Source organism: Lathyrus oleraceus, chromosome 5 (assembly GCF_024323335.1).
Source record: "Lathyrus oleraceus cultivar Zhongwan6 chromosome 5, CAAS_Psat_ZW6_1.0, whole genome shotgun sequence".
NCBI lineage: Eukaryota > Viridiplantae > Streptophyta > Magnoliopsida > Fabales > Fabaceae > Lathyrus > Lathyrus oleraceus.
The window spans coordinates 231,014,817-231,035,023 of record NC_066583.1 but is presented as its reverse complement, the minus strand read 5'-3'; the positions used below and the strand labels follow the sequence as shown (position 1 = coordinate 231,035,023).

Sequence of the window (20,207 nt, the reverse complement as noted above, 5' to 3'; positions counted from 1 at the left end):
AAATTATATTATATAATCTATATATAATATATATATTATATATATATATATATATATATATATAATTGAAATGTCAAAGAAGTTGATTTTTATTATAATCACATGTAAAGTAACACAAACGGATGATTGTAATGTATTGACCGTGTAAATTTTTTTACACTGACAATGTATAATAATTAATCTTATATATATATATATATTATATATTATATATATATATATATATATATATATATATTATATATAATATAAGATTAATTATTATACACTGTCACTGTAAAAAAATTTACACGGTCAATACATCACAATCATTCGTTTGTGTTACTTTACATGTGATTATAATAAAAGTCAAACTTATTGACATTTCAAGGGGTATAATTACCTGATAGTGTAAAAGGCATTTCAATTAAATCCTAGATAGATATAGATATATATATAGAGATATATTATATATAGAGATATAGAGAGATATATAGATATAGAGATATAATATTATAGGATAGATATCGAGATAGATATAGATAGAGAGAGATATAGAGATATATATAGATATATATATATAGATCGATAGATAGATATAGATATAGAGATAGCGAGATAGATATATATATAGAGTATAGATAGATAGATATATATAGAGATATAGATATATATAATATAGATAATCTATAGGAGACTATATATAGATCGCTATCGAGATAGAGAGATAGATATAGATATATATATATATATAGAGATATATATAGATATATATATCTAGATATAGATATATCATATATATATATATATTATTATATATATATATATATATATCTCTAGATATATATATATATATATATTATATATATATATTATATCTATATATATATATATATATCTATTCTTATAACTATAGAATATATATATCTATATATATATATATTCTATATATATATATATCTACATCGAATGCTTTTTTTTATCAAATTAGGAAAAAAATTGAACATATGTATGTACAAAATACCAAAAACAACATTTTTTAAAATTCTGAGCCACATACTAAAAATTTCCAAAATATCAAAAAATTTAAAATTTCCAAAATTTTGTGGTATTTCCAATAAATTTCGTAATTTCTAATAAAACACTCCGGATCTCTAGAGAATTTTTTTCTAAATTTGCAATACATTTGTCTTTGTTGCGGAAAAAAATATGGAAATTTCCGATAGAGTACATATTTCCGATAAAGATATAATTTCAAAAAAAAACAGTTTTTATAAATGGATATAACTGTAAAAATGTTCTAAATAGGAGGGGTCGGGAATATGCGTGGGAGTGACAAATTAAAACCCCCTAATTTAACACTATTGTTGTGGAAATTCAATTGGATGAGACTACATAGCATGGAGAATATTTCAAAGACACATACCACCAAAAAAAATGAGTGATATTTCATATTCATAACGTTCAGCAGAAGAATAAACCATAAACCATGGCCAGAAAAACCAAAATTAAGCATAAAGGCAAGTTATAGGCACATTATTGCCTTACAAAATATAATTACAAGGAAAATGAAATTTCTGCTGCCCCAAATCCAATGCTATATAGAATATGGTATATTCTATTGTACAATCAACAGCTTCTATAAATTATGCTAATCTGGGTCAAAGTCGGGTGTTCCAGGAAGCTCATGTACACTCTCAACTGAACTATAACTAAATCTATTTCTTCCATAAACACATCAGCAGGCTTTACATTTAATTTACAAAAGTCACAGCGGATCTAGTATGATACAGTCTACTCAGTCTAGCTGTTTTTCCTCTCAAACCAATGAGTAAAGAATAATGTCACCTTAATTGTATATAAATTAAAGTCAAGATTTCTCTGTCTTCTTATGGAGCTCTTTATCAGCAAAGTGAAGAAGTCGCCTTAGTCTTAGAACCATGTCACAATGGAATGGAAGTGCCGTTCTTCGTTCTAGGTATGCGGGGCTGACTGTCATCCATGACAAGGCATGAAGCTCTGCTGCAAGGGATTCCAGAATCAAGTGTGTCTCAGTTTCAAAATCTTTAGCTTCCCAGCTCAAACCTCTACCACCCTGCTTGTTAATTCCTCGAACAAACTTCTCCTGGGTGATGTTAGAGCATCCATAATAATCAATGAGGCTCACTGAAAGTACTGAAGGCCATTCTTCTTTCAGGCTGCTTCGATAGTCCTTCCTCATGGAAGCAACTGCTTTTGAAACCACAAATCCTGTGGAGAACGGAAGAGCAGAACCCTTGCTGTGAAGCAAATGAGCTAGAGGCGGAGACTCGGCAGTGAGGCATGTGGGGAGTTGAAGAGCTGTTGGAGGAAGGAACCGCATGCTGGGAGAAGGAATTATAACATATGCAGAAGATGCAGAACCAAGAGACTTCACTGGAGTGAAACCTTCTACATTACCTACAAAAGACATCACCACAAACACTTTCAGCTCCTCCCAAAAAGTTTTTTAATAGTAATACTGGAACGATTTACTTCATAAAGAATATTCAAGTATGTATTCTAAAATTTGTATTTTGGTTATTTCAGAAATGCCAAATTCTATTATCTTTTGCTATTAATTGTACAATTTAAGAAAAAAATTCAGAAACCTTAAGTTCAGAACATGAAGTATATCATTATCATTAGCATAATGCAGTTCCCGAATTTCAGGCCCTGAGGGATGCTTTTCTAAACTTTCTAAATCAGACAGAAAAATATACGTCAAAACTGGATTTTGGCATCTTGGTGCGATGTAATGTCGGTACCTGACCCCCAATAAGCTAGATTGATCTCAACTAGTCAGCTAGTCATTCAGTCCCAATTAGTTGGCCAATAGAGTGAAGTAGTTAGACATGATGCAATGATAAAAAGGTCTGAGAGGGGAGTTGAGTAAGGGACTGGGGCCTTTAGACAAGGGTGGCCCTCAAAGTTCTGAGAATCCTTCTATAATTTGGAGATATTATCTTATATTTGTAATACAATACCGAATTTATCAAATGTGTCAGCTCCAATTTCAGGGTTTTGGGCATCATCACATCTTTAAGATGATTCCATTGTTAAGGAGGAGGCTTAGTGGTGACTAAACAATATGAAGTGTTAATTTAAGGGTCAAACATTTTTGTGGGGTATTGTTAGTATCAGATGCAGAATTTGATGGTGAAATCTGCAATAGTTCCTGGGTATAAGAAACTGTGAACTTGAGAAATGTCTAGATACCTCCTTGGCTGAGATTCCAACATCAGTCATACAACCAGATCATAAAAGACAACTAAAATGCAGCTTGAATCTTCAATCTGAAGAAAACATGTAATGATAGATTCGGATATTCATGTTTCAAGATTTTGATTTGATAAAAAAATGTCAAGGTATACTACGATCGTGACGAATAATTCTGAATTCAAACTCCATATGAGACTATAGACGGGTTATAATAGATCAAGAGTATCAGTTTTAAAATATTCAAGAGCATGACGACAATTAAATATGACCCTCTCTTTTTCAAACCCTCAGTTCTCTCTCTATCTTTTATGTGCTAATGTATCTCTCTAATTCTGAGTTCGGTCCCAGTTATTTGTAAATACTCTAGATGTTCAATCTTGGGAATGAGGTGTATTGAGCTCTACACTAACTAGAGATATGACAAAAGAGTCCCTATAAGACATGGACAATCTTCACCTCTTGAACTTGATTTTAGGTTTCATTAGATGTTGTTCAAAAATATACAAATTTTCAACTTGGGAATGTAATTGAATGAAATGAGAGAGAAAAAACTGTTGTGGTAAAGATCACTTACCAGGAGATGATGAATCGGCTGGGAGAACTGGTTGTAGCGTATGGTCCATAGAAATTGCAACAAAACTAATGCTTTGTGCCCAATGAAGCAAACCCCTTGAATTTTCAACCATAGAATGTCCACCCATTACCTGCTTCCTTGAAGCAGATTGCCCTAAATTGCCTTTTATAAAACCAGTTGGTTTCGGATGAGGGCTGTACAAAGGACTAGGGGAGGAAGGAAGAGTTCTTTCTGGGATCAAACTCATATCTGGTTGTTGCAGAGAAGAACCATTACTATTTGAGGACATCCCATCAGACAGAGACTTACGGAGTTGCAGGGGCCATCTTTTCATCTCAGATCCCCCAGCTGAATAAATGGCTTTCTGCCACTCTGTTTGAATAAAATATCAGTTACATTAGCATCTATTGACTATTATATCAAGAATAAGAAAGATACAAATTTACAACTGACTGCAAGTATATACGAATAACTTGAAGACTGGAACAGAATAAACATGATCTAAAAGCAGATATATAAATACGAGTGGATACTACCATCATTACCAATAGAAAGCAATAGGGCTCAATTTGATAGACTAAACAGTTAATGGTCCAAACTTATGTATAAAAAATTAAATTAGATAAAATGCAAAGTTCTGTTAAAATCCACGGATTAAAAAAACAATGTGTAATATAAAACATCAGAGATGGTGTATTTTATATCTTATTCTATTTTACCCCATTTCGAGATTCAATCACTTATTTACACATAACACACTATAATGAAACAAACATTAGATAATCGAAAGTGAGTCCCCTCTAATTGAGAATCAATATTTTGAATGTACTAAAGTAAAATAAATGAAGTGAGCTAACTCTCATTATTGCAATTGAGTTGCTCATTCGATTGGACATATTGTGGTGCACAATTCATAATTGCACACCACTGCTAAATCTAAAGATTCTTCGCATAGAAGGACAGAGCACCAAAAAACACTGATGTAAGATAGTTATTTTAAACTGAAAGGAGAGCCCAAGCTCTTGCAAGGGAAAACTAGAATCTCGGCTTCTCAAAGAAAGAATTTGTCTAAAAACAACCCAATGACCAACTGTTCGGCTATAAATATCGGATAATGCGGTAGTTAGAATTGACGTAGTAAGTTATGAAATTGTTAAGTGGTTGTTCAGAGTTGTTATTTTGGTTATTTTAATAAAGTCATTATATACCGCCTTCAATTGGTAGACGGGACAGATGACTTTAAATAATTAAAGTGTGAGTAGAGAAAGGAGAGTGCTCCTTTGGGGTAGCCTTGAGTGCAAAGTTATCATCTTCATTGCATACTATTGTATCTTCTTTCAATCCTAGTATCACATTCAATTGATAGTATCAAAAAGATATTTAAGGAATTCTTCTTTTCTCAGTTTTGTTGATCAATCTTTATTCTAGTTAGAATCATTCTCTTGTTTATTCAATTCTGCCCAGTTTTGGGAATTTTTTCGATATACCAAAAGAAAGGTTCCTAACACTAACATCCTCTCCAACTACTAATCACCTCCCTATAACCTATGGAGGTTGGTCTAACTAACATGCCAAGCTTGGTCCAGTAAGGCAAGGTTTGGTTGGCCAATTTGCAGCATAGGTGTGGCACAATATGCACTCAAGCCTACAACATTGTGTGACAACAACCCATTCACTTGAGTTTAGTAGAAGTGATTTTTAATTAACTTCCGAAAAAAAGTCAATGACTTTAAGTCATCTATAAAAATGCCTACCATGTTTCAAAACCGTCTGTATGTATAATGTAACTCAAAAACACAGCAGATATGCAGAGACAGAAATCTTACCAAGGTACTCAAGCTCATAGAAGCCTCCAATGCGTGCTATCACAAAATCCCGAGGCTTTGCAAGACCGGGCTCACAAGATTGAAGTATCAGACAACCTTGTTGAAGAACTTGACCAAAAAGGCACTGTAGACCTTTTGTATCCTGCCTACTGCTTATTCCACCAAAGGGAAATATATTAGTGTCGAGCAATTCTCCCCTTGAATCTGTCCAGATGCATACAAGCCAGCGCCAGTCCTCGGTCCATCCATAGCAACAATGTAAGCTTGGATGAGTCTTTTGATCAGACCCAGATCCATCAATGCTTGAAGCAGAATCCACACTCCCAGATGTACTTGTACTCTGCACATGGTTACCACTACTGTCATCGGCCAATGCCTTGGAAGTTTCTGAACCGGGGCTACCAATAACTGAAATACCATGTTCTGGAGAACCTGGTTCAGCAAGAATAAATAGGGGTTCAAACATGTAGCGAATTTCTTCATGAGGAAAGATATCCCCAGTTCTACTTGGATCACAGTTCAGAACCCCAGACCTTGTCGGTTGCCAAGAATTATCCCAACTACCAGGTCTCAAGCTGGTATCAATGTCACCCTCTCTTGGAATAGAGTGCCCTGCCATTCGAGGACCAACACAGTCTTTCCACATCCCAGAGATGGGAGAAGGCATTTGGGGCAAAACAGACTGAGATCTACTAGAAAATGCCAATTGAGATAAATCACTAGAGATGCCACGTGAAACACGACGAGCCTTGCTGTACACAGTAAAGGCAGTCTCTTTTAAAATAACAAGCTCACTCACTGATGGACTTGTGACTCTGAAAATGGCATCGACTGTAACTATCTGCAAGACCAATTTAGGAATACTAAACCCAGAAAGCACAGGGATATTGGACCCTGAAGCTTCATCAACAGTTGCCAAACCACTCAATGCCTTTACAACCTGACTGTGCAAGCTAGATCTTCTCTCTCTATCTGACTGTTGGATAACTGATCCAATGGCCACAGATGATTCAATAACAGTTTGTAAAATTGCAGATGGATCAGGAAACGGGCACACCACATAGATTACCTAAAGGTAAGGAAATTAAAAAAAAAGGATGATATCAAAAACATCTAAGCATGTACATTTGCCAAAAATTATGCTGAGAAATATACAATTTTCTTTTTTTCTTCTATGAACAGAACCATGAGTTATCATGATGTTATTTCATTAGTAGTTAAAAATACATTATAGCCAATAATCTACAGTATCAAACCAATAGACAGGTTACTCACCAAACAGGAATTGTTACTTCCTTCAGTGGGGTTCGCAGAAAGACAAGAGTTGAGGTTTAAAGCTCGCAGCGCCTTTGAAAGAGACTTGAGATAACTAGTCAGGTCCCAACCATTAGATAAAGATAAAAAATAATCACTTACTGAACCAACAAGAGATGCATTGCTGCTCTCAATCTTCATTGATTGAGGACAATCAAGCAAAACAAAACCACAAGATGACGACTTCGCAGGCTCAATCTCCATCTGATTCCCCAAGACCAGAGGTGAATGAGTACCCAACTTGCACATCTCATAGACTGAAAAAAACAAAAACAAAAAAAAGGTAAGACTGATAGAACAACTCAAGGCAAAAAAGCAAAGTGAAGGAACAAAAATAGATGGAACTTAAATCAACAATAGTAGAGAATAAAACTCTGGAAGCATACTTCTGACATAGCATACAACTATTGTTATTGTTAATTGGTGTGACACAAGGAAAGTCCAGCAACATAAACAGCTCTAAGAACTTCAAATAGAAACTATCCCTATTAAAAAAAAATCTTTTCCAAAATAAAAGATCCTACTATAGTTTCTCCATATTTTCCCATCCTTTTCATTGTCTAATATACCTCCATTTTAAATAGTTGGATATGTATACAAAATTTACTATAGCCAGATTGTAAGGATAAAAGATTTCAAATATGCAACCTCAAAAATGTCATCAAACAGACCTTATAGATCAATTGAAGCAAGATTACCACTACTCACCTGTTCCTAGTTGTTGAAAAAAATCAGCAGCAGCAGAAGTAAGGGGATCAATGTCTGGACATACAACGTGATATGTAATCTGTAACCAACAATGCATACAATTACATAAATGAAAGAAAGTTGTTAAACTCGTTCTCAAGCAACATCATCAACTGGTAATTATAAGCGTACAGGTTTCTGCAGAGCATAAGGTTCAAGAGGAGCCTTTTCCCAGTGCTGCAGACAGTTTGCTGATGCCTTGAGCCAATCATCCTGATACCTATCACAGGGGCAACACTAATCTAAATCATCACATGCACTAAAATACTACCAAAAGCCTTGTGTCCTGGATAATTATATAGTCAACATGGATGACTTTAAACATAACAAATGACTGCAAGTGCACATACCCTACAAGTATAGAAGGAAATGGAACCGCAATGAGGGTGGGTTTTAGCCGGGAGCACAGGTGCTGCTCTGTCTCTGAATTGCACATATCTTGACCAGACCTCCTTTGGGAAGTCTCATCCACCTTGGCACTATCCATCATGCTGGAAACTGCAGTAGCATTCAAATTTTATTAGTAGACCGAAAACAAGGCTTCCATCACTAATGTAAACCAAACTTATACCTTTAAAACTGGATGATCCACAAACAGATGATTGGGATGGGCTCAATGGTTCCGAAGAATCCCTACATTCACTAATGCTAGATTCAGCAGAAACCCCATCAACTATGCTTCCAGTATCAACTAATTGGTTGCGTCCTTTGCACCAATCAGTCACAGATAGTGGCCCTTCCAAATTGGAAAATGCCGACTTTAAAGCTGTTTTTATGTCAGATTGCAACAAACTGATCACAGTAGATGCATGAACCTGAAAATTCAGAATACTGACAAGCTAAGTATAAAATGAAACATACAGCCTATTTTATCATTAGCTATTCAGTACTATAACCAGAGACCAAATCCTAAAACCCTGTCCTTGAGGAGAGACACATCAATGGTTTGTGAATTTACAAATACAAATCAACACGGATTAGTAGATGGAACATTTTAGAAAAGTACATGCAATAAAGGCTTACATCAGAAGAAAGTGGATCCACTAATTCCAAACCAGCAATATCCAGCGAATGAGAAGAGGCAAGAGTTCCCCCACAACCAGCATGGACCATTGAAGGCCCACAACAAAACCCACGCCTCCACTGTTCTTGCAACGCAAGCAGGCCATAAGGACCATCACCACAATCCGCATCCAATGCCAGATCAACAAAGGAAGTAGCCTGTTGGACAAGTAATGTGATACCATCAAGAAGCTCCTGAAGTGGTTTTCTTTGACCATAAGAAAGGATGCCTTCTTCGGTGAATGAATTATGGCAAAAGGAAGGACCAACTTCCATGTTTGGTGAGCTGGAAGGTTTTACGACTTTTGAAGCTCCTACAGAGCGCCAAACACCAACAGGTGCATTGAGGTGCCCATCAAGCATTCCTCCATCAATATCACCTGCAATCCTAACTGGTATATTTTCTTTCTTTTTCACCTCGTACTTGCCAGATATGTTATCCGTAGTGGTACTCGGGTCATTAGGAAGCTGATTAGAAAACGTAACCCCAGTGGACCTGCTCAAACCAACAGGAATGAGGTTGTTACCAGAAGACAAGAGTGTGTGCCGTAACCTGCACATGGAAGCTTGTGACATAGCACAGGTAACATCAGTTGCCAATAATGTTTTTGCAGATAGAGTAAAATGCTCTGCGTCCTTTGTGCCTTCAGTGTCCTTTGTGCTTTCAGTAATCTTCCTTAAAACAGACTTGACAGAGGCATTAGAACCAATGTTCGAGAACGGAGGTTGTATTATCCCCTCGGATTTAGCAATGTTGTTAACAACACCTGCAACTGCTTTTTTGTCATTTATGTCTTTCCTACTCTCCACAAAAGTATAGTAATTTTTTGAATGGAGAGTCATACTTGTATCATTTTTTCCGGAACATGTTTTTGTATTGATAACCAGTCCATTCTTCCCCTCTGATCCTTCAATATAGGAAGACGGTGGCTCGGCGCCATACAAGTAATTGTTTGAACAAGAATTTGAACTCTCTGCTTTTCGAGACTTTGGAAAGTAAGGGCTTCTGAATAATGTTGTGGATAACCCACTAGTAGGGGCCTCAACAGCACCAAATTCAGGGGCAAATGTCATCATTGCTTCAGCTTTTATTATATGATCAAACTCCCCTGAATACAACATTTGAGTTTGATTCGTTGCACCCATTGACATGGAGTTATTCAAGTTATCTTGATCTTTGTTAGGACACTCCTCCATGACTGGTGGAGGAGTTGGATTAAAGCTCTCAAAGGAAGAAAACCCAACAGGCAAATGCATTTGATCTGAAACATCCATCACATCGTTACCAACTGGACTACTGTTGACATCTCCACAATCCGGGGCAGACAATATTAGGGCCTGAGATTCAGCAGTTCCTGGGGGCTTTGCCAGAAAATTGATTGTACAATTAGAAACCAGTATATTAGAGACCAAGAACCAGAGAGAAAGAATCATAATATTAGAATTGTGAAAAGAAGCTTATAATCTTTGCAGCATTCATGATTTAAGGACAGGATTCAGAGTAAACTTTGAAAATAGTACAATTCATTCAATCAACCAAAGGATACCTTAAATCTAAATTTTAAATTAATAATAGAATATCATGGAGAAATAACGTTAAATATGGTTCATGTTTACTGTACATGTTTACTTAAATCAGAAAGAAAGACAAGGCATAGGAAATTAAGAGCATACCTTCCATTCCCCCCTCCCAAAAAAGCCATAAAAGAGAGAACAAACTAAACAACCTATTTGGTGTAATAAAGAGCTTCAAGCCCTCTTTGTATAACAAACAACCAAAAAAGTGAAAAGAAAAATATGTATGTATAATGTTTTTTTGTGCATAGGAAAAGCAAAACCTTAATTGATCAAATTAAAATAGAAAAATGTCTACCTATACTTAACTATTTCATTATGAAAAGAAACTGAACAAGGTTAAAAAAAGCTAACTTTTAAACATTTCTTCGCTCAAGAAAAAAATGCAAGCTAACATATGTTAAAATGTAACTATAAGTTTATAAATATTTGCTAAGAGTCCCACATAGATTAAAAATAAGGTTTGACCAGAGTTTATAAAGAATAACACCCCTAACCTCACCTTACAAGCCAATTTTGTAATGTTGAGTTAGAACCCGAATTCTGAGATGGTATCAGAGCCTAACCAATATCTGTTGGGTCACTTGCTATAAGGTTTCCGCTATCGGATCACTCGCCATTTATATCCACCAACAAGTCTAATAGTGTTGGGCGTGATAGGGTGTGTTAAGAGTCCCACATAGATTAAAGATAGGGTTTGACTAGAGTTAATAAAGAGTGACGTCCCTCACCTTACAAGCCGGTTTTGTAAGGTTGACTTATGTCAAACCCAAATTCTAAGAATATTTAAACGATGGACAATTTAAGAGTTCAAATGTGTTTCACAATTGTTTAAACCCTTAAGCATAACTTAATAGCTCTTACTTTATCATGGAGAGAAAAAATGTAGAAATCAAAGAAGTAATCCTGTAAATATTGTAATAAAAATATTCAGATACCTCTCCAAAAGGTAAATCATCATTTTCAAAGAAATCGCCAAAATCACCAAACTCAGATAAAAGAGCTTGAATATCCATTTCCATGCCTCTATTTTCCTCATCATTGTCACCCCAGTCCCAGTAAGACCCAATTGGCTCATTCTCTGCTCTTGTAATGGCTGAATTGTTAACTTCCATGGAACCAAAGTCAGACATGTACGCATCTTGCCCGGGCATATTTGTGGTCGCACTTAATGACTGTGTTCCTGGTCGAGACCTCTTAGAGCCCTGCATAGCAATAACAATCACTACTAATCTCCAATTGCACAAAATTTAAGATTGGCAAAATAGTAATGTTTTTAAAAGATTTGCAATTCTAAAAAAAACTATGATATGTCAGATAATCATCTTTTCAAGAAGAAGAAAAACTACAATAATCAATTTCTCAATTTATTTTATAAACACAGTGAAATAGCCATCTTCATGTGCATACAACAAAAATAAGAGGCCAACTTATGAAGTAGCAAGCATGTTGCAACTATGTTATAAGAATACTGCAAAACTATAAGTACATGTATACCCGTTCAAGAACTTATGGAGACTGTTTACTCATACATTGAACCTGAGGTTACTATTTCTACTCTCGCCCATATCAGAGTAACAGATGCATTCAAACATTAAACACAAGAAAAATGTTACACCGTTATTATGCTTCCTTCAATCCAAGGAAAAACCATCACTGAAAACAGCCTCAAGAATAGGGAAAATTTTGGTGACTAGCTTTAGTAGTTTTGGAATTATTAATTTAGTAGATAGGACAAATTTTTATGGCAATGTGCAGTGTAAGCTGTTATTGTGTCCATTCGGTCGAAGGGTCGCATTAGTATGTTTGCTCATGAAAGTCATAAGTTTAGAAAATTGGCTTCTATTCTATTTGGTGTAAAAAGTAGATGGTCTTCTTAAGGGGTCCCTGGCAGATATGCAGAGTGATTTGGTGGCATTGTTCAATGGTGTTTGTTTCTCTTCTTTTCTTGCTTTTTTATTCCTTTTCTTCTTTTTAGATAATTGATTATCCTTCAAGTTCTTTGTAATTTTCTTTTATTCGTCTTGATAAATTTTCTTGTTATAAAAATAAATTAAAAAATACTTTTACAGAAATAGATAACGACATACCAATTTGGGGCCATCACTTCCCAATCGATCGACAGAAGATATCATAGACTGTCTACACGCTAAAGAATCAGCATCTGCCTCTAGTTCACTTGGTCCTGTAGTCTTGTAATCACTATCACTAGAGCTCGCACTTAAGCTACTGATACTGCTACTGTTGCTATTGCTACTACTATCATAACCATTTTGAGTTCGGGATCCATTGTATTCAGTCCAAGGATCTTCAGTAGATTCCACATTACCCGCACTGCAGAAGGTAGAAGAAAATTTAAGATATCAAGATATGAAAATTTAGGCTTTAACCAAAACTTGATAAAATTGAGCATATTTATGTGCTCTAAAAATTACCTGAAAAATTAATAGGGATTATATTTGCTTAAGGAATATATGGGAGAGAAAGGTTTATCAATCAACCCATTACTACATACATACATGTCAAGTAAACAATATTTTTGATAAAATAGAAAGAAGAAAAGAACTAAGGAGAGAATAAGCATGCACAAACACAGAAAATTCTAGATAAAGAAGTGTGAGGAAAAAATGCAACAGGGATTCCTGCTTTCTCTGTATGCCAGATATAGCATCTCCCATGAAACAGCCATGAGCAGAAACATAAAAGGCTTACAATTAACCTCAATAATCAAAGATATAAGAATGCAGGGAAAAAATACAGAGATAGAGAGCAACAAACCAATGAATAAAGGACGAGGAACCAGTCAGGGATGGACCCATCCAATTCTGAAGCCAAAATCTGTATTTTCACAATAAATAGAGTAGGAGTCAGAGGTTTTTCAGGAATTGAGGTAAGTAATAGTGGTCGTTTGGCCACTATTTAAATGGAAACCAATCGCTATTACAAAACTCTGCCACAATGAGGAAATGCTTCATCACATGCATTTGGGAGCAAGGAGGCTGTGCTCTACTCCACTGCATCGCCATTAACTACTCTTGTGTGATCCATGCTTCTATTTGTTTCACTTTGATTGGAGGTTATGCTAGAATTTTTAAGGAGATTTACTTAGCTAAGGAGCTGATTCAAATAAGACTAGGTCACTGGATTCTATTTGGAGTAACATGGACTTTTCAAGGAGGTTTCCCATGTAGATATGCAAAAGGATTGAGCAACTTCCCTCCAGTGATGTTTTCTCTTTTTCTTTGTTGCTTTGTTTTTCCATTTTCTTTATGTACAACCCCTTATTCTAATTCCCATGTTATTTTTTGTCTTAATGATTATTAAAAAACATTAAACAAGAAAACAAGCTTGATCAGATTGTCTTAAAAGCCGCGCAAAGCTCTTAATTAAAGAAAGGGGGAAATAAAGTAAGACGTGGAAAAAGTACCTTCTCAAAGAAGACCTAGCTAACGACGTTTGAAAAACAGGTACAAGCACTGCCTCAGCTGGATAGAGAAATGTTTTCTCATTATCTGACAAATGATCCGGTGATCCTTTGTGATCACTTTGTCCCATGACAGGAGATTTGGGTAAATTCCTAACAATATTTTTGTTTGACTGCAATGCCTTGCCAGTTTCAGATCTAGGGAAGCCAAGGCTCACTTCAACAAAACAATTCTGCCCCCTTAACTGGCAACCAACACCCTGGGAAGCATGATATGGAAGACCTATAATTCCATTTGACACCCTTATTTTGGAAGAACTGCTGTAGAATTTTATAAAAATGGAATTCAGTCAGTGGTGATGTCTTCATACGCCAATCGTACACCAAGGGTTAAAAAAAAGGACCTGAAATAACTTTGCTTGACAAGATCACTTGATGAACAACCAGTCAAGCTGCCACGTATTCCATGAGGAGATACAATCACTGCCACATAATAATGTAAAATAATTTCAAATACAGTACCAAGAAAAGCCATCCGGAAAACTAAAATGAAGTTATTAACCCTTTGGATACTGGCAGTGTTGTCGATGACAGATGGCTGTCCATGGCGGAGAGCCAAAATCCCACCACCGTTATTGCGGTTTATGGCAGAAAAACCCGCATTACCGACCAATATTTAACAATGTGGGGAGCCCAAAAACCGCCATGTATATCCGCCATAGCGTCGCAGTGGCGGATATTTGATATCACTGGGTACTGGCAAGTATGAATACAAATGCATTAACATAATAACATCTGAATCATGATATGACGCCTAGAGAAGAGAAGGTCATTGACAGATATATTGACAATAACTCCACATAAAGGTGGTATAGACAGAAAAGATTAACTCCTCTTTTGCAATAGAAAAGAAATTTATTACATTTGGAATAAAATAACAAAGATAAACAAGTGGGGGATGCAGGTCCCATTGAGCTATCCAAACATCAATAATAAATCTCTAACAAACAAAACTCAGGACAACAAAGCTCTCCAAACCCATCCCTCCGAATTTTTAAAATAAACCAACAATACCTTGAACACAAAAGAAAAAGCATTGAAAAGCAAAATGCTATTCAAAGGAAAGGAATCCCTATAAGTCATTCCTTGAAAATCCAACCATTGGTCATATCATTGCACACCAAACAAAATCCGGTATAGCCCAAATATTTTATGCCACCAACAACAGATGAATAGCATATCAAAGAATAGTAGTGCTAAGAGAGCAAACAAAACTTATGCACAAAAGATCACGCCAACCTGGAAGTCTATATGTTGTCTCCGTAGAATGTTTCAATAGTTTTTCTAGATCACCAGTGGAAAGCATTCGGATATTCCTGATAAAAAGGAAGGAAAACAACATGTAAATATCTCAATGCAAGCTAAAACTATAGGCCATCTAAAAAATCTAGCACCATCATACTTTGAGGACACTATGACATGTATAAAGATTGCCTCCTCTGTTGCAGCAAAGACAAACTCAAATGCAGGGTGTCCTCTCCTGTAAATATCAAAAACATGCAAAAGCAGAGTCACTGTCAAAAAGAAGTAGAGGCAAAACAACACAGAATGCCGACAATGGTTCAAGTAGGCAGACACTCAGTTTGGCTGCAAGTAGCAACTTGTGTCTTGTACACACATTAATAAGGGAAATAAGTATTCTCGTTCCTTTTTTTTTAAATGTTGAAACTATTATTACTTTGAAGATCTTTTCATATCTCTTGCTGTGTAAATATTCTTTTCCAATTTTCCGCTGCATAAATAATACCTTCTTCCCTAATTTTATGGTATACTTTTTTATTAATTCATTATGATTTATAATGTAGTAAAATAAGAAAAGATTCTAGACTGTAATTAGATAATCAATCCCTATAATCAAGGTAATTAAAATCAAGATCCCACCTAAGACTGGGAAGTGGAGTTAAGATCGTAAATCATAGGATCATAAGTGTGATCCTACGAAATTCATAATTAATATATTTGTGCACATCTATTCATATACAAACACTAAATTTAACTTAAACTATGAATAATAACTGAAAAGTAAATTACACAAAATTTATTATAGATCAAAAATAACAACTAAAGTCATAGCTAAAAAAGACTTGGCCATTGGTAAATTATATTGGGCCTTCTCTAAACAGACCGAACCCAAGCTAAGGCAACAGACTCAACTAAAATCAGTTTATAAGAAAAATCAAAATGAAGGAAAATTAAAGAACAGATGTGCATGGCCCTAACCTAACCCCCAAAGCAGAAAGAGAGAGGAGGGGGGGGAGGGGGGGTGCAGGTGAAAACTGAGTGTGCCCAGGCAAAATGGAAGTCGAAAACGAACCCTCATCAAAGAACTTGGTCGCACGACAAAACAGGGTTGTGGTGGGCATCTATCTTGGTCAGAAACTTTGGATCGCAAGAGAAAAAAAGAATGTCCTATTTACCAAGGTTTATGGAAAAATAGCGTTCAGCAGTTTTGAGAAATAGGGTGCATGCTTATAAAATCAGAATCATGTGTTTTACACAAACAGGCAGGCCTGAAATGGCAACTAAGCAGGCTCAAGATTGCAGATTTTCACTGATTTTACAATCTTGAGCCACAACTCCCGCCGCGACCCTACCAATCTTGGCAAGAAGTGAGTTTGCACAGGAACAAGATTGCGAAGGTCTGAAAATCGTATGATTTCAAAATACCTAACATCCCGCTATTTCACTATATCGCTTTCAGGGTCGGATTTTAAATTTATAATAACACTGCCAGAAACAAATTGGAGCAACGATTTGAAAAACTTCATCTACCGAGTCATTCAATTTTTGTTCTACCTATGACTCTATCTATTTTCAGGGGAACCATGGCCCATTTTGAAATGATGGGATTTGGGACATACTTGTCGCCAAAGGTCATTTTTATGTGATTACACATGACCTATTAATGACTATTTATTATAGTTTTTTACATCTTTAACTGACACGCGTCGTGAGTTGGTCTATCACAACACAAGTTAATATATTATATACTGTTAATAGCAATCAGATTTTGTTATAATTGGCATTCATAGTTATCTTATATAGGAAAAATTGATTTGATCCCAAAACTATAGGACCATGTTTCCTTTTCAGATTATATTTCACTTGTACATGTGTGTGTGTGTCTGTTTGTGTGTTTACATAACACTATCAACATTAGTGAAATGCTAAGCCTAAATATATTGGTGAAAACATACCTTAGCAGTTCTTCCCTTTGAAATTGATGGACCTTTGAAAATACATCTCCAAATCTCATGTAATAAAGCCCAAGCAGTGCTCTGCCAAATTTAATAAGATAAAATGGCAAGATATGACCAAAATTAACATCACTTTGAAGAATTGGAGGGGAGAAAAACCTTTCTATGCAATTCCTTAAAGCCTGAGAGAGAGCAGCTGCAACCTCTTCTGAATCCCCAGGAGCAACCCAGAGCCCAGATGCAACAACTTCATCAGAAAAAAAGTTTCCCATGTAAGAGTATTTTCAGAAAAAACGAAAGTATAAAATCTCCAGAGCCACTATCTTTGAAGAAAGAAATGTGCATTGTAACATCCCGATTTCTATAAATGGAACTATTATATTATTTGATAATTGTTGCATATTGTTTTCAACTTTACTATTTAACAGGCTGTTGCATATATGCCCAAGACAACAGTTCCGTTAAGTGTAATACCTCTTAATCCGGATAATGCTGATTGAGCAGTTTCAGAAACTGATGAATGACGCCCTGGAAGAAAAAGCCACAGCTTAATCTTTTCATCTGCATGATAAGTACAGAAAGCAGAAATTTAGGTAACTAGAAAATGGAAAACCATTTCTATTCTTTCCTACTAGTTAAAAGAAAATAAAAATTGCAAATAATCACAAATGACAAACAACTAAGTCAGCAATCTCTACCAGGGTTATGCAAACCCTGAGATGGATCCCAGGGTCCAACAAAGGAATTGGTCCATGAACTGAGAAACCCTTCCTTCTGTAGTTGCAGATGTGATGAAAGCACCAGTAACATTGCAGCATCCTTCTGGTCCGCTTTTACACTGTTTGAACATAAGGTTGCCCAGTAATATTAAAATAGTGACCCAGAATGGAAGAGAAAAAATATAAAATAAATTCCAACCTTTTGTCAGGAAGAGGGTTCAGATCCGGTTCGTGAGGGAGAAACTGAAACCATGATATCTGATGCAGACTACCCTGTACAAATTTCAAAAATTATATACAGTTATATACATATAAAGACAACCAAGCAAATTCTAAACAAAAATAGAGCAGCTGTAGATGTACATTAATTTATGGTAAAAGCTACCTAAAAAATGCAGCATTGAGGTTTAACCTTTCCGCACCCATTTCTAATAATGATGTTGCTTTGAAGAAGGGAGATTCGACCATGAATCTCTTGTTAGACTAACAGGTCGTTTTTCTTTTATTTGATATATCCTAGCGTTGTCAACTGCGGAATGTGGAAAATAGTTGTTTGTTCAAACTCCGTTAAGCTATAGCCGCCATTTGACAACGCTTTGTATTAAATCACGTATCATCGCGAAACAATATTAGTTAGTTAAATTTCCGCTACGCTACAGCACCGGTATTTGACAGCACTGTTATCTCCAACAATAGCAACAAATTTTAAGTATTTATGTTTTCTATTTGTGGAAAAAAATGAGCCAAGACTGAGGTTGATACCAATCCAAGCAATTAATTGACATAATCGAACGAGTAAACAATTCTAATGTAGGAATTCAAAAGAGCCACTATTTTATTCTTCTACTAATCTATTTCCTATTTATTTTTAATATAACCCAAAAAAAAAGAATGATAGGACACATGTCGCCTACTATTTCCTATTTATTTTTAATACAAACAAAAAAAAATGATAGGACACGTGTCGCCAACTATAAATTTGGTCTCCCGTCCAACATCTTCCTTTTTATACCCATGTTATTACACGGGTTTTCTTTGCTACTAGTAAGATCAAAACGAAAAAGGAAACATCTTCTTATACACAACCGAGTTCTAGATCAGGTATTCAAAGACCAACTAGGGTTAATATGTAACTTTCGCGATAAAGTGATGTAGTTTCGCTAAACATAATCTAATAGGACCAATACCAAACATAACTATAAACATTGCCATATATTGAAACTATTCTTCCAGTTAGGGAGGGAACTGAAAGTCACAAATGTACTACTATCATCAATGTTTCAGCCCATACCAACCAAACGTCCAATGACGTCATTACTTATCGAAGAAGTCTCCGGTAACCCTAGCAACACTTGTTTGAAAAAATCAATATTTCAGTACACGATCAAATAGGGAAAAACAGGGAACATAATCAAAAAGAAGCTAGTTGTGTTAAAGCCCGTAGGTTTTTCTATCTACAAGAAAACTTTAAACACTGACAAATCATATCTAATTAACATGAGATAATATATAATGCTTTTAGTTATTAAACATGTTTCACCAACTTAATCACGAGATTATTACAAGACAAAAAAAAAATCAAAGCGTGCTATGTGATATGCTAAATAGGGTAAAACGAAATTCAACATTAAACTAACAATATTCCAGCCACAACACACAAAGATATCCCAAATAATAACAATAAGAGTATTGAGATGTAGAAAAAACCTACAATTTTGAAAACGTTCGTCCACATAGCTGAAGAAGCAACCCTTGCGGTGAATTGAATAGGGTTTTGCGATAGAGAATATGATTAAGACCTCGATCTGGTTATTAGGTTTTGGTGAGACTTATGAAGCGTTTACGTGCTTCTGCTCTTGAAAAGGGAAATGAAATATGCAAAATTCGGAATCTGATTCAGAATGCGAAACTTACTCTGATCCTACTTCGTTTGCCGCTAACGCCGAAAACCAATCACCTTCACATGAATGATGATGATTGCATTCAGCATTTCCGCAAAGATCACTCGAGTAGGGTTTTCTTGTTCCGAGAGAGTTGAATTTAACACCGCTTAACTCAACTCCAAATTTTGCGGGGGGTATGCATGACGAGAAGTTTAGCGTTTTCAATATATATAGTATCAAATAACACTCAATGTAGTATTTGGATTTGGACTATTATAATTTTGAATAACTTTTTATCATGAGTCCAAAAAAAATAATTACTTTTTGTTATTCATCTGTGTTTGACAAAATTAATAGTTCAATAGAAAGTAAATAAGAAAAAAAAATCTAAATTAGTTGATTTTAATTAAAGAGTGAAATGGAAGACAAGAATATGTGTTAAGTAATGACATCGACGAGGAAAATGAGAAAAATAAGATCGAATTTATTGTATGTTGAGTTATTGTTTGATTTTACATGATATTATGAAGACGACCAAGAAAAATGAATGTTTTTTTAAAAGAGATTAAAATATTACTAAATAATATATGATTAGCAAAATAAAACT

General features: G+C 35.3%; 1 protein-coding gene across 4 annotated transcripts; it reads right to left on the bottom strand.

The window, feature by feature from the left end:
• Window positions 1-1,402: 1,402 nt before the first annotated feature.
• LOC127083227 (mediator of RNA polymerase II transcription subunit 13) lies at window positions 1,403-19,832 on the bottom strand. Of its 4 annotated transcripts, XM_051023512.1 has the most exons (23): window positions 19,632-19,831; window positions 19,429-19,522; window positions 17,917-17,990; window positions 17,697-17,836; window positions 17,473-17,559; window positions 17,158-17,245; window positions 16,999-17,079; window positions 15,204-15,281; window positions 15,041-15,117; window positions 14,146-14,224; window positions 13,745-14,062; window positions 13,096-13,155; window positions 12,408-12,651; window positions 11,256-11,522; window positions 8,704-10,104; window positions 8,252-8,495; window positions 8,031-8,178; window positions 7,813-7,900; window positions 7,642-7,720; window positions 6,895-7,190; window positions 5,620-6,688; window positions 3,794-4,165; window positions 1,403-2,418 (listed from the first exon to the last, which is right to left on the bottom strand). In XM_051023512.1, the coding sequence occupies exons 2-23, from the start codon at window positions 19,450-19,452 to the stop codon at window positions 1,850-1,852; spliced, it is 5,883 nt and encodes a 1,960-aa protein (XP_050879469.1). In that variant the 5' UTR covers window positions 19,453-19,522; window positions 19,632-19,831; the 3' UTR covers window positions 1,403-1,849. The 4 variants fall into 4 exon arrangements, with proteins under 4 accessions (XP_050879469.1, XP_050879470.1, XP_050879468.1 ...); XM_051023513.1 differs by having other exon boundaries at window positions 13,745-14,059; window positions 19,429-19,832; XM_051023511.1 differs by having other exon boundaries at window positions 19,429-19,831.
• Window positions 19,833-20,207: the final 375 nt, after the last annotated feature.